Source organism: Kwoniella dendrophila, chromosome 1 (genome assembly GCF_036810415.1).
Source record: "Kwoniella dendrophila CBS 6074 chromosome 1, complete sequence".
In the NCBI taxonomy this organism is placed as follows: Eukaryota; Fungi; Basidiomycota; class Tremellomycetes; order Tremellales; family Cryptococcaceae; genus Kwoniella; species Kwoniella dendrophila.
In genome coordinates this window covers 3,151,059-3,164,047 of record NC_089476.1, presented here as the reverse complement: position 1 = coordinate 3,164,047, position 12,989 = coordinate 3,151,059, and the positions used below count along the sequence as shown (strand labels likewise).

The following is a 12,989-nucleotide window of genomic DNA, read 5'->3' as shown; positions in this document are numbered from 1 at the left end:
AAATCTCTGTTCGATATATCCTTTTTCTTTGTCCCTGTTCTAGCCTTTACAAGTATCGACTAGCGAGTAGTGTTTTAAGGAGGAAAAGAAGGAAAGGGAACGGAAGGATTGTTATGACGAGAGTATATATCAGATAGCGATAAATGCTAATGCTAAAATCAAATTCCAAGATGAATGAACATGACAGAATGGCAAATCTAACGCGTAATCTACACTCAGGACGCGCCCCTCATACAATCCAAAGATAATCCCGACTCTACAGCGGTATTAATTATTTGTGGCACCTGCATTGATTCTGCTATCTTATCTTCGTTTACAGTGCAGCTTATTCAATTGAAGTTGTTGTAATTCAAAGCCGCTTGTATATTATGAGAGCAAGAGAGCATAAGTTCTGGCTTCGACAACAATCAGTAATACAATCACGCTGAGATTGAAGCTAGCAGAACCACCTTCAGCTTCACAAGAATGATCGACATCCCATAATCTGGCTGCACAATCATTATCATTTCAAGCTTCTCCGGATCCCTTTGATGGCTGAAGGAACAATGATGATCAAGTATTAATCAGGATAGATACAGTCAAGGACAACATCATATCACACTGACATGGTCATATGTATAGGCGTACTTACGAGAAAGTCGCTGACGCAAGCGGTTCCAGCGTTGTACGCAATCGTTATCGACGTTTATCATGGCATACAAGAGAAATAGCAAGGCTGCACTTACTGTACCCACCACACGATATATACAGAATATACAGTATCCGGAACTATTGTAATATTTCCTCATCAACCTGTAGAACAAGTCGCACCAGCATATAATATGTGTTGTTTGCTTAAGGAGTCAAACAACGTTGGCTTCTTCTCAGGGATGGATGAGAATTACACGAGCTTTGGTGAACTGTTATTCCGCTGTCACTTCTTCCGCTAAAACAATGATTGACAAACTCAAGGTACCATAGATACGAATGGTATCCCTTGGTTCAGTTATTCGTAGATACTGCTACACTGCTTGTATGGGACGACAGGAATATCTCCATTAAATGAACAGTGAATAGGGCGATAGCTTGAGTGGAAATTGACAGGTGGGATGAGGAGCTATGGTGTTATCATGAAAAGGTCATACGTTCAGATAGCAAACGAAATCATACACGAAATTTTTGAACAAGAAAAGCTTTGAGAAACGTTGATCGTCGTTATTCGACAACCAGGAACTGCATAACATAATAGGGAACTCTCTTCTCCGAAACAACTTTTCACTCGGTTCAAGATAAACTACGACTGTCTTACGTTATTGAATTCAAGTATCTTTGGTTAAATTGTCCGAAAACATACAAGTTGGTTACTCACCACTATACAAAGTTTCCAAAGTTTATATGGTGGGAAAAAGCCATGTCTCAGCGTTCTGTATTTAACATATGGATTTTACTGCATCCTAACTCATGAACATCAAGATAAGCCTTTTGCAAAAATTTGCCATGGCTCTCTATCTCGTCCACCTAGCGTGATTCCTGCTATATGGGATTATATTCGATTCCGCCGGGATTGCAATGATCAATAAAATCGATGTTTACCTGTACAGTTCGAGGTAGAGAATTCGCTTTTTGCGACCTTGTTGTGTTCATATTCCGGCCCTTAAAACCCAGCTCAGAACGGTGAATGCAACAACGGGAGATGTGATCACGATTGGGATTTGACTGCGGGAGCTTCAAAGAAGCGTGGTCGGACAGTATTCGCGACAATGATTAGTCGTATGACATATTGATATAAGCAATCAGCTTGCATAAGAAAAAAACTTCATACAAAGATTACTGATCTACCAAAAACAAATTTTGTTTCACGCTACCCTGTCGATCCCAGTAATCTTTGAGACCTGTACCGGAAGATTTTTCAAAAAGCTACCGTTCTATCTTTAGACTGTAAGACAAGACGATATACCAAAGGGACATGCGAGCATCGGGACTCTTATGCTAATTATTTGTCGGTCTTCGTTAGGTGTTGACCATTTCATTATTGCTCATCCAACAACATACAACACTGTATACTCAATACTTGACATGCTATAGGATTGTCACCAATTCTCAGACGGTTGTTTCACATTGACAATATAAGAGGCGTTGAGATGATTAACAAAGTTTTATAGATTATGATCTCTAATAGAACGAACCAACAAACGGAAAGGTTATATGGGGCTTCTACGTTCTGGAAAGGCGTGGGAAGCATCAACGATTTTCTGGCTCATTGCAAAAATAATGGTATCTTTTGATAGAATCTTATATTTTTTTCTCCTTATCTAAGACATCAAGGTGAGCAAAACAGAAACAACGTTCAAAAAGTAAAAGAAAGTTTACCCTTGAAGTGATCAGATCAAAAGTTGAAAATCCCTGAAACTCTTTTCGGTTTTTTTTTTGTATTAATTCTATCCGATTTGTCCGTATCGCTTTTGATCGGATCAATTTGCAGTACTTCTACACTAAAACACGCTTTGATCGTCAAAAGGCGCTGTTCACTTGTTCATAGGCGTTGCTTATACTTTTCCACAACCCTATAATCCTTTGCGCCGCGACAGCCTCTTTAGCCTTTGAATTTTATCTTCACTCTTTTACTGATTCGTCATATTATTCAACCATTACATTCTCTCGTTTTACAGTTCATCCTCTACAGCCGAAACAGATAAGTTCAGTACAAGATCAACATGCCGAAAAAGGTACTCCCACTATATGTACGTAGTAATATAGGATCTACGGATGGGACTTGTACGTTATATATCAGAAATCGTTATCTTTTGATTTTCTGGGAACCGAAAAGCTATACTGAAAGACAATAGATAACGCCATACCAAACCATCGCATTTTTCATCTTTCCGACGCTGTGCTTGAAACTTTTAGCTTCTTTCCATAATTTACTGGGTTTATTGTTCTTGTTCATCTACCCCTTCTTTTCATTGCTGTTCTTCATGAACCCTTAATCACCCATGCTGTAGCCGATGTCATTGATGAGCTTGGACCTTCCCTCGTTTACCTTAAACCGATACATTCGGTACTCGAAGCTATACGTAAAACGTAACATTCCACAATTACCTCTACCTTTACCTAAACCGTTCAGTTGTTTTACTGTACTCGTACTACATGAATTGTAATCGCTTCTCTACCACCACATCATATTTAGAACATCACGTTGTTCAGCCTTACCGTAGCCTTGTTTCTTTTCAAAAACCCTATCTTGAGGAGGAGGCGAAGTTAATCCTAAATCCTGATAAAACCCTTTTATTCTTACGTTGCGATGCATCTTGAACGTTTCAAGAAGATAAGCTGTTCTATTATGTTATTCTATGATCCATTTCAATACCGAGGATTTCGGTTTATGAGGATCAACAAAAGAGGATGAAATGTATATAAACAAAAGAAGAAGAAATTCTGATGTTCGACATTCCTCATCTTGTAACTTCACTTACAGGTCATTGTATATAATCACAAAAAAAGTTTACCTTTTATCAAGATCAAAACAAGGTTCTGCAAAGCAAATAGAGAATCAACAGTCGAATACAACAAATACAAAAAGCAAGAATCAATTCAAGATGGTTCGACTAACAGCTTTAGCTTGTCTCATTGGACCAACATTATTTGGAACTGTGTCTGCTTTAACAGGATTCCAATATTTAGAAGTAACAAAAAACTTTGCAGATGCTTTTATGCCTACTGCGTCAAACGATTTGATTGGCGCTCTCAATTCCAAAAAGTGAGCAAAAAGAGGATATATCAAGTAGACATACGGAACATTATACTAATAATTATTTTTGTTAACAGAGCGTTATTCGCTGAAGATGTCAAAGGGACTGTCGATAGTGAGTAACAAGGAATACCTTCCGAAGATGATCTTGTAATATAAGCTGATGAATCTGTTTTTAGTTGCCGGAGAGTGAGTGCGGCCAAACAAATGAAAAGTCGGACGAGTACTGATGGTTCGCTCCTTAAAAGCATTGATGGAAGAGATTATTCTGCGTAAGTCAAGCCCCCTGTCGTTGGAGACTCAAGTCTTACTCGAGCTAACATCCATTTTGTATATAGCGATTTCGTACGTTTATGACTGTATCTCATCCAATGATAAGCATATCTAATCAAGAATTGTTATAGCTTTTTGGCCTTTTCCTTGGTGCTGCTCAATTCCCTACATTACCTTCACCTGTTGGAGTTCCAACTTCATATAATGTCACTGCTGCCGTAGTTGAACATAATACAGTTTCAGCTGGTATCAAGTTTGAGCGTGAGTTTTTGCGTATAAACCTCGCACGCACGATCCAAGACATAGTGTTAACGTGGAAATGAATGGGCAGTCGAATATCCACTTCTTAACACTACTTACCCTATCGAAGTGAGTATTTGGAATCTGTACGGGGTGATGAAGAGGACATGAATACTGACTTATCAAAATTGGTCAGCTCGAAGCTTTCCTTACTATTAATGATGATAGAGAAATCACTCAATACGATTTGATCTTCCGAAGATGGGTATGGGTGAGTATTTCTGCTATCCTTATAGAATCAATTTACTGGATGCTGATGAACGATCTATCAGGCTACCGATACGATTATTCCTCAACTCACACCTTACATGGCTAAGATCCTTGGAATGTCAAATGATAATGCTACACTCACTTTACATCAATTCTTAACGTTTGCTGCATGTACAGAAACAATGGCCTATTGTAATGGAACTAATTCTCAATACGAAAATTTATCACAATGTTTATCAAGTACAGCTACACTTCCTACTGGTCAATTTTACAGGTAAGTTGAGTCAAAAGTACCTGAATACATATGATGTAAAGGTAGATGGCTGATAACGGTATTTACATATTTTCAATATGCACAGGCTTGGTGAAAACAATTTAGCTTGTAGAGCAGTACACGCCTCTATGCTTCAGCTAAATCCGACAACATATTGTCCTGCAATGAGTTTATCAGGTGGTCATTTATGTAAAGATCAAGATTATAGTGAAACTGTTAGAAATGATCAACATTTCAATCAAGGTTTCATAGCTCCAAAATACGTTTCACAAGAAAATAAAGATTTGGTTAAGGATATTTGGGCTTCAAGTGATGTTAAAGTACTTGATCCCCTTCTAGGTAAGTCACTAGAAGACACGTTTCCATGTAAAGTCGAAAGCTGATGATCGATTATACAGAAATGTCAATGGCTAATCAAGATATCCATTCTTGGGACGCCACTTTCTACGCCACTATAACTTTCGGTATGTATAGCTTCATCACTTCTCTAGTACGTTAATCTGGCTAATAGGATAATTCCTTAGTATACTTCCTTTTCTATTACTTCTTTGCCAAAGCAACCGATTTGTAAGTATCCTCATATCGTTCGCATAAATGCTAGGCAATACTGACCAATTTCGACTAGCTTGTTTACTCGTTTGAACAAAGTTTACAAAGAACTTCCAAGGGAGCATCAAAGGAACGTAACGATGTGTAAGTCTTATTACCAGTTCTACAAAATACTTCGGCATCCCCACTAATTCTCTCATGATCACGCAGACTTCATGACTATCGTCTTCACAGCTATTGCTCTTGCTCTTCAACTCGTCGGAGCACCAGGTTTTAGAGGTGATTGGCATTATTGGGAAATGAGATGTGTTAGGCTTGCTGGTGTCTTGACTGCGGCTTTATACATCTTTGAATTGGTTTTCAGATTCAACATGCGACTTCCGCTGTAAGTGTTAATCTGATGAACCTACCGGGAAATAAAGAGAATTCACATATCTGATTACCAATTTTAACTCATTATACTATATGTAGTGTCGCTCATCATGTACTCACAATTTTCGCTATCTCTCTCGGTGTAACTGCTGTTGAATATACTCAAAACCCTACTTATATGTTAAGTGGTCTCATTTGGTAAGTAACGAAGTATGTCCAATTTCAAGGTGTACTGCTAACCTTGTTTGATTTTCAGGTTATTCCAAGCTACAACTGAGCAACCTACATTTATTGGTCTGATTGGTTATAGATTAAAATGGAAAAAAGAAACTGTTGCTATAATTCTTAAAGTTTCAGCTATTCAAACTTTTGTATTCAAGGTGAGTATCATGAGTCTTTTTCTCGTATAACTTTGAAACATGACATGAAGTTCAAGACTAATCATCAAATTCTACTTATTCAGGCTGCAAGTGCTTTAGCATTATTGATTTATTGGGGTCTTCATCAAAATTTCCATTACAATTCTATCGATTACGTTTGGTCAATTTTCGTTTGGATTATAGCTATTGGTCTTTTCCTTACTCAAATGTAAGTTTTTGCTCATTCATTATAATGCAAATGGTGACATGAATAGATGGGGCTAATTAATGATTTCACATTGATATAGTTGGGGATCATACATAACTTACATTATCGGTGTCAATATACTTAAGAAGAGACCACCACCACCTATTCGATTAGTTTCTGATGTTTCTTCAAACAAATCGCTTTTAACTTCAAACAACAACTTACATATTGATATTGAAAAAGGTAATCACGGATTAAGTGAAAGTGGACAAATTTCACCAACCGAAATTACACATCTCAACTATGAAGGTTATTTAAATAATAATCATCATCATGATCATTCAGGATCAATCAGTATGAGTCAATCTAGTTCATCAAGTGCTTTAACTGCCGTTAATCAATGAGTAATCAAAGATTCCAACAACGACGGTCAATAGCTTTGAAATTTTGAACAAGACGAACTTTTCCACACCAAAAAAAAGTAAAATCCAATCATCTGTTTGATCAGACTATATTAGATGGCTATTCCCTTTTCACTATTCTTCTTAATAACGAATTCTAATGACATGATTATGATTTTTCAATACTATACCTATTCTCATACTTATATATACATAAATAGACTTTCCGGCTTTTTGGGTATGTGTTCTATTTGGTGTATCATGCAATGGGATACTTGAACATCAGACTGCATTCTTTTGAACTTGGGGTTAAATCCGCTAACCGCGAATCCCGTTGAAGGAATTAACATAGTTGTTCGATGAATTGCTTTCGTTCAGTCCGAAATATCTGATAAATGGTTACATGCAGATATCATAAAAGCACCATCCAGTGTTTTTCTAGATCTATATGTTATACTAGATTATATATGTCAATCTAATCCCGCAGACCGATCCTCTGATGTTGCTGTGATAGCCCATCCATCGGTAGATAACGCTGTTGATTGCTACTAATCGTAAGATAGATTTGGTGATTACCACAATGCCTAAACCGATTCAACCCGAGATCTAAAACATCTCTCCAATTATGCTTCCTCTTCCTCCTCAACATCTTCATCTGAAGTGAAGGGTTTTTCTTTTCTTCTATCTTGTAAACTGAATATAGCAAATTGAGCTAAAACGAATAAATCTAAAAATACAGTTAAACCTGATCCTGCTAACCAAGGTAAATTTGCTAAAATGTATTTTGCATTCATTGATGTAAAGAAGATTGATAGCACGTATGTTATGTCTGGAAAAAAGTGATCATATCGATTTTAGTATATGCAATTGTACCTCCAATAAGATGTAATTACTGCTAAGCACCAAAAAATGCAAAGGAAGAAAGAGAAGGACACAGGACAAGACAACTTACTTCCTGAAATAGCGAAAAAGAACATTGCTAATGATAAACCTGCACATCTGGTTTTACTACCGATAAAAGAAGACAGTAAGCAATCAATGCTTGTCAAATTTTGTGGAACATTGTTTGGGCTTAGACTCACTAATTATGTACTATTTGAGGTATTCTACTACCTAAATAGAGAACAGCTGACATCCAACCTAATAATTGAGATTTCCATTCTAATTCAATTGAAGGTTCAGGTTTTTCTGGTATACTAATAGTATCTTGATCAGTTATATACCAAGCACCTAAACCACTTAATAAAACAAATAATAACATAATTGGATATTCAAATTTTGGTGGTAATAAAGGTTTAGGTTGTTTTGGTTCAGGTAATAAAGGCGTTGATTCATCTAATGGATTTATATGTTGACCAATAGCTTGTGCAGATGAAGATGGTTTTCTTCTATAATAGTATACTTGAAATAGTAATATTAGATCGCATACTGTGTACTGTTTTTCATACACAATAAACATTATAAGCTAGATTCTCTCGATAAGAAGTAGTGAGGAAATGACAGTACAACTCACATAAACAGCCAAGATAATCATTGTCGGTAATAGTTTTGCCATGACACCTCCAACTAAATTCGTTATATCACCTAATAACCATAATACAATAAATGTAACTGATAATCCTTCACCTGATTGAAGTTGATAGTTCTCCCATATCTGAGGTGAGTATACCACTATCCATGTCGCTATTGACATGTATCCTGCCTATGTAAGAGTGGATAATCTATTAGACTTGTTGCATTCACAGTTTATGATTCCAGCAAAGATCCCCCAACTCACAATGTTTGACAACACCGCTGGTGAAAGAGGGACTAGCATGATGATGAGGTGTGTCAAAGGTTTTTTTCACTATATTATTTATGATCGAACTACTCTATAAGATTCTATAATCCGATTTTTAGTTCTGATAAAAGGTTGTGAAAGCTATCGATACTGAGCTTTTTATGTACCTTGTTGATGAGGGCTAATTGTCAAATGAAAGATCACGAACTCAGGTGATCATAAAAATAATCTTCAAAATTATATTATTATTGTGATTTTTATCACCGATCATATGTCATTAATATTGCATTTCTGAATGGAGTCTCGCTAATTGAGATGCGGCATATTCCGACTCAAAGGGGGTACAGATACCTTATTTCGGTTTTACATTTAAACGGTGGAACATTCCCGTTATGTAATACTCCGAACTGTGTGTTTCACCCTCATACGTTGATTGACTACCTAATCGGGTAATTTATGATCACTACCGAAAGAACAATAAGCTTTCTCTTGCGTTTGAGAACAATAAGATATTTTGCATGTACAGATAGGTTTTCTTAGTATAGTAAATCATCTTATTGTATGCTACCTGCATATGAAGGTCCATAGATTACTAGACTACAGAGGAAGTCATGTATATATACTATCATCATGTATACGAGTATCTATCTATTTATCCCTGTTCATTTTCTTATAATTCACTACTAACTCTCGTTAAAAACCCAAACTACAAACCATTTAACGTATTCAGCGCAGATTACCTGGTCTATCATGAACGCATTCACTAGGTTACTCAGTATACTCTGTTCTATTTTCTTGATACCTTTCGTGGTAGGAAGTGCAGCTTCACAATATCATCTAGATATCAATTTTCATGGATCAAGTAAGTAATAATCTTTCATATATTATGTCATATGTCGGTGTAAGATCAATAGCTAACGGTGTAATTGATTGTTCTATTGATCTGTGTATCGTCTCTCATAGAATGTTTTATGGAATGTCATACAAGAGTTGAATATACAATAGAAATTCCTGGTACAGGTTCAAATAGTGGTACATGGATAACTAAAAATTGTCAACAAGAGGTAGGTAAATAAATAAATATATATATATATATATATACTTTGACTTCAAATAAAATCTAAACGTAAAGAAATAGCTAACACAGTTTAAATTTTTTTTTTTTTTAATGGGTCGATAGGCATGGAAAAATTTAATGTCAAGTTGTTTACCTTTAGTTTGTGATTCACCACCTGATGTAGCATATGCTGTAGAATATGGTGAAAATTGGTGTAAACGCGCAGGTGTAAATGTTAAGTTACAATTACCTGAATCTTATTTAAATAGTTATAATGGTTCTTATTTCAAGTGAGTTCGATCCCAACGTCCCTATTTGGCATGTCAAATTATAATATATATTGATACTCATTCACAAACCTATTCTAGATCTGAAGAGTATTTAGCATCAAAATCATCTTCAGAAAAAGATGTAGAAATCAAAATTGGGTCAATCTTAATTGGTTTACTGAGTACTTTCGGTATACTCAATTATATACTTTAGATGATTTCCAATTTCTATCATAATAGCATCTACTCTGATATAGAACAGGGGTACCTGTAGTTCTAGCTTTATTTAGATTTTTGTTTGGGTTATAATGCATTCTCTTTCTACCTCCAAACAGTTCATCATCTCCAGACACAAAAGGTATGGCATAACATATTGATGCATTCAGAAACTGATCATTAGGATATGTGTATGATACAAAGTGAGACTATGCACAACCAGAAATACAATTTTACAACGGACCTAAGGGATTATCTTGAACGTCTACGGTTTTACCTTTACCTTTACTTTCGACTCCTTGCTCATTAACATCATCATCATCATCATCATCATTGTGTTCGCCAAAAGGTGTATCCTGTTCATCTCTCTCAGGTAAAGGTAAAGGTTTATTTGCAGCTTCTAACCTTTCAATCTCAGCTCTCATATTTCCCAAATTTATCGGATTAGAAGAGGCCGAGGTACTTGGTCCACTTAAAGTATCTTGTTGAGCAGGTTGGGCTTCTTTGGGAGGCTGATTAGGATGAGAATCAATTTCTCTTATTGCTGCTTGGGCAGCTTGCCAAGCTTCCAGATTCTGTTATAAAGGGTCATCAGCCGTAAAGTCTTTTAAAACCTTCTGCAGCGATACAGTTGAACGTAACTGACCTGTTTACACCATTCCCTATGTACTTTCGATAACTGAATGGCCATATTCCTTAAATCAGCTACTTTCTGTCTTTGGAATCGATCCAAATCAGCTTGTAACGTAGTGGAAGCGTATTTCAAATCTTGAGCAGATGCTTGGAGGGAATCTTCGAGCTGGCAACGATGCAAAAATATGTTATCAGTATGCGTAATCGTGAAGAAGAAGGATCCCGCTCACCTGTGATATGTTATCTCTTGTTTTACCTATATTAGCCCTTCTTGTCGCTTCAGGATCAACATCCATCATACCACTTATACTATGTTTTACAGCAGATAATAAACCGAAACCTTGACTTGCACTTGATCTATTTTTTACTGCTGACCTTTCTCTTTCTCTTTCTTCTGATTGTTGATGATAATTGTCTTGTTGGTAAATTTGGGAAGATGAATTAGAAGGTGATGTCGATGATAAACCTCTACCACCACGTTCTAAAGCTTCTTCTAATCTTTTTGCTTCTCTTTCAGCATTTTCAAGTAATTCTAATTTATCTTTTTGAGTTTCTAATGCTTCTTGAACTAATTCATATTGTACATGTTTTTGATGTCTAAATGATAATCTCTGTCTTATCAAAGCAGCAAATTGACTATATATATGTAACGGCTCTGTGGTAGTTCTTTCCCATGCTTGTAACTATTGTCGTGGAATAGACGCGATTAGCTACACTTCAGACATCATTATAGGATATCCCTGCAGAAAAGAAACGTAGACAATGAAGAGATATATATATAGATTAGAGAGTTCAACTTACCAAAGCAGCAGTAGCTAAATATTCTTGATCAACAGCTTGACCAACTTTTTCGATTGATTCACCTAATTTACCTTGTTCAACTAAACTAAAACCATTCCATACGGCACCTAATTCTGACATATCCTGAGCACGTTCTGTCCATCTTTTAGTTACTCTTCTATTTACTTTTTCCATTGTTGATGTGAAATGATTTTGAAATTTTTCCGTAAATACTTCAGAATCTATAAATCTTTGATCAGGTTGCTTTAATGGATGTGAAGGTGATGGTGTAGGTAATAAATGATGTGCTATATACGATGTTGAAGATGAACTTGCTCCACCTGCACCTGTACCAGATCCAGATCCGGATGCAGGAATGGAAGTGGCAGAAGAAGGCATTTCTGTAATAGGTGAAGAAGGTTGAAATGTTGGATTATGTGATGGTGCATGTAATGGATTTTTAGGTAATAATGATATAGGTGGAGAATGTATTACCTCGTTCTGAACAGATAATGATGTTATACAGAGGTAAGCAAATGAAGCCAATATAACATAATGTAAAAGTAAAGAGATTGTTAAAAAAAAACTTACCCAACTAACACCATCTTCAAGGAATCTATGTACTACATGTTCACCGCCTAATATAGGATGTCTTAAAATTCTTCTTAAGAAATCTTCTAATAATCTTTTTCTTCTAGCAATTACAGTAGCATCCTCTTTAGCTTTAGTTTGACCTTTGACCGCATAATCTGTCAAACTTTGCTTCGATGGTATAGGTGGAATGATTAATACTGGATATAAACCTGTTAATGCTTGATGAAGAGATAAGAAAGCTGAATATCTACGTCTGGTTGTATGTGTCTAAAGTAATAAACAAAATCAACAATATTATTAATATCAGTATCCACATAGACACCCGCTTTTTTGAAATCAAACAAAGAATGGGAACGGATAAACAGAGCATTATTGATCGACTTACACCTAATTGTATGACATAAGTGATATAACTTGCTTTACCACCTTCAGTTGTTTTATAAGCATCAACAATATGAATTTCTTCACCTAAAGTAATTTCTTTATCTTTATCACAACAATAATCTTGTTTTGGTTTTGGTCCATTTATAGTTGAGCCAGTTTTAGGTTGTTTTGAAGGATCTGGGAAACTTGCTCTATGTGTTGGTGGTGGTGATCCACTTGCTGCACTGATTAATGATGAAGGTTTTCTTATACCTATACCTAAATTCGTATTTGTGTTTGATGATCCAATTGAAAATGTTGATGATGGTGATGGTGATAATACTGTATTATTAGAATTAGAGTTAGGATGTGGACTTGGTGATACAGGTCTAGAAGTTTGAGCAGCAAGAGGAGGAGGTGTAGGTATAGGTGATGAAGATGGTGAATCTGAGAATGGGTTTGGAGGTGATGAAGTTGAACGATCCATATTGTGCTTGTGTTCACCAAGACAGTTAGTTGTAATGTATTTCAATCGGACTTCACTGGTCTGTTTCTGCTTCTTTGAGATATTTCGCTTCTCGTGAGTAAAATTCGTAGGTGATGTTGTTATGCTTGAAGTGAAGC

The 12,989-nt window shown here is 36.1% G+C and overlaps 4 protein-coding genes across 4 annotated transcripts; 2 read left to right on the top strand and 2 right to left on the bottom strand.

Annotated features, from left to right (window-relative positions):
* Positions 1-3,575: 3,575 nt before the first annotated feature.
* L201_001131 (uncharacterized protein) lies at positions 3,576-6,676 on the top strand (the record flags this gene model as incomplete). The annotated part of the gene is made up of 18 exons (XM_066216924.1): positions 3,576-3,736; positions 3,805-3,842; positions 3,907-3,916; positions 3,976-3,999; positions 4,066-4,072; positions 4,132-4,261; positions 4,332-4,369; positions 4,437-4,511; positions 4,573-4,784; positions 4,870-5,123; positions 5,183-5,248; positions 5,309-5,351; positions 5,410-5,477; positions 5,544-5,718; positions 5,805-5,903; positions 5,962-6,085; positions 6,169-6,293; positions 6,373-6,676. The coding sequence occupies 18 exons, from the start codon at positions 3,576-3,578 to the stop codon at positions 6,674-6,676; spliced, it is 1,953 nt and encodes a 650-aa protein (XP_066073021.1).
* A 620-nt stretch (positions 6,677-7,296) lies between these two features.
* L201_001130 (uncharacterized protein) lies at positions 7,297-8,489 on the bottom strand (the record flags this gene model as incomplete). Its single annotated transcript, XM_066216923.1, has 5 exons — positions 7,297-7,502; positions 7,626-7,681; positions 7,756-8,108; positions 8,187-8,375; positions 8,451-8,489. The coding sequence occupies 5 exons, from the start codon at positions 8,487-8,489 to the stop codon at positions 7,297-7,299; spliced, it is 843 nt and encodes a 280-aa protein (XP_066073020.1).
* A 714-nt stretch (positions 8,490-9,203) lies between these two features.
* Positions 9,204-9,993, top strand: L201_001129 (uncharacterized protein; the record flags this gene model as incomplete). The annotated part of the gene is made up of 4 exons (XM_066216922.1): positions 9,204-9,315; positions 9,417-9,517; positions 9,634-9,800; positions 9,879-9,993. 4 exons carry the CDS (start codon positions 9,204-9,206, stop codon positions 9,991-9,993), a joined length of 495 nt encoding a protein of 164 aa, XP_066073019.1.
* A 235-nt stretch (positions 9,994-10,228) lies between these two features.
* On the bottom strand, positions 10,229-12,852 carry L201_001128 (uncharacterized protein; the record flags this gene model as incomplete). The annotated part of the gene is made up of 6 exons (XM_066216921.1): positions 10,229-10,570; positions 10,642-10,794; positions 10,859-11,311; positions 11,430-11,909; positions 12,000-12,269; positions 12,388-12,852. The coding sequence occupies 6 exons, from the start codon at positions 12,850-12,852 to the stop codon at positions 10,229-10,231; spliced, it is 2,163 nt and encodes a 720-aa protein (XP_066073018.1).
* Positions 12,853-12,989: the final 137 nt, after the last annotated feature.